This window comes from Aplysia californica, unplaced genomic scaffold (assembly GCF_000002075.1).
Source record: "Aplysia californica isolate F4 #8 unplaced genomic scaffold, AplCal3.0 scaffold01318, whole genome shotgun sequence".
Classification (NCBI taxonomy): Eukaryota; Metazoa; Mollusca; class Gastropoda; order Aplysiida; family Aplysiidae; genus Aplysia; species Aplysia californica.
Genome location: NW_004798588.1, coordinates 71,109 through 72,938, shown reverse-complemented (window position 1 = coordinate 72,938; position 1,830 = coordinate 71,109). Strand labels below are relative to the sequence as shown.

Sequence of the window (1,830 nt, the reverse complement as noted above, 5' to 3'; positions counted from 1 at the left end):
CACATACACACACACACACACACACTCACAAACACGCACATCATGGGCAGCTCTCTATGACACATGGAGACTGTGGAGGTGAGGGGATGGACAGACAGACAAATGCACTCCCACACACTCACAAACTCATATATCATCGGAAGCTGTGTACGACAAGTGGAGGCTGTGGTGGTGAGGGGATAGACAGACATGCACACTCAGACAAACACTCTCACTGAGACACATACATGCATGCCATGGGGAGCTGTCTACGACATTTGGAGGCAGGGGGATGAGGGATGTACAAACAGGCATACTTGCACACACCGACACATATACATACCATGCACACACAGATGCAAATGCACATACAAATACACACTCATTCGCACACACATACACACATACACATACACGTACACACACATTTGTTTTATTATATAATTATGTGTATGAAATTACTCCGCAAGAGCTATGTGAGGAGCTTCTCATGCTCATTTTATTGCTAATGAATTAATTCCAGGTATACAAATATATGAATGTAATCTTTGTTTAGTGCTTGGCTGAGATTACTAAGAACTTTGAACTAGTGTTTATTTCAGAACTTCTGTCATGATTTTCTGTTCTTGCCTTTGTAAATGGAACAAACCAAACTATAGATCAAAAGAGATAAAGGCAAAAACTTTAAATTGTTATTGACTCCTACCAATTTTCCCTGCTCTCTTCCATTTTGTTCCTTTCCTCAGATCAGCAGACGAGAAGACAGAATTATACTCACCACAAAAGGCCCCTTTGAACAGGTAATAATCTTTAGGAATTGAGAGAGAGAGAAAGAGAGAGATTTTCAAAATTAATATTAACTTTTTCTTGCACAGTCATTAGTTGTTTTGCCTTGTGTACAGCCACCTATTCAGGATAATCACCTGTACAAATGAGTACATTCCCCTTCCCACTTCCCATCTTTGCATTTTATATATAATAAAACTAGTTGTTAGGTACCCATTCAATGAAAGGACTCAAAATCAAAAGAATATATCGTCAAGTTATTGTGGAATAAGTGCTCACTGCCTCTGAATGGAAGCCTCACTTGTTTACAATGGCGTCTTAGAAGACGGACTTTCCAAAGATTAAATTTAATCGAAACTAATGAAAAACTGAAAATTAAACTACAGTGACTTCAGACTCCTTAATATAACTGTGCACCCTTTAAACGATTCTGAACCACCAATAATTTTTTCAAATTCGAAAGTTAGGTGGTTCGGAAGTTTTAGGCAACTAAAGTGATGAACTTTGACAAATATAATATGTTTAGATATAGATGATACTGTCTAAGATGTCCGCCTAAGACTGCCATTTTTCTCCTCAACGTAGGGTAGCAGTCTTGGACAATTTCGACTCTATCTCACTGTTCCTCAGCAGTAAATGAAGGTTTATTGGGTTAATGTTTTTCTCTTCACTCATGTATCTTTTCCCTCATAATCAAACGATCATTATTATTATTGTGTTGATATGTTTTTCATTATTCTTACCCTTCTCCCAGATCCGAGCCAATGTGGGAAGCGCCATGTGTTTCTGTGTGTCGTGCGACAAAAACGCCCGTGAGCAGACCCTGGACGTCCTACGCTACTTCTGCGTCAAGGTCTCCAAGGAAGACATTTTCAGTCGCTGTGCTGTAAGTCTGTGTATCACTCAGGGGTGTCGATTTTCCTGACATTTTCGGATATACCAATTTCTGAATTTGTCTCGTGCGTGCACTTTATATAAAGATATAGTAAAAGCATCCCAGCTCATAAATGTTCTAAATTGTGTCAATGTTAATGTAAAACAATGTGCTCTGATCTATGTCATGAA

At 38.8% G+C, this 1,830-nt stretch overlaps 1 protein-coding gene across 1 annotated transcript in view; it reads left to right on the top strand.

The window, feature by feature from the left end:
* The window catches only part of LOC101845378 (exonuclease mut-7 homolog), a gene marked incomplete in the record, with an annotated part of 27,423 nt that overhangs the window by 22,527 nt on the left and 3,066 nt on the right, over positions 1–1,830 (top strand). Inside the window, 3 exon segments of the mRNA XM_035973499.1 lie at positions 59–78; positions 726–779; positions 1,520–1,651. Of these exon segments, the coding sequence (XP_035829392.1) occupies positions 59–78; positions 726–779; positions 1,520–1,651 (206 nt within the window).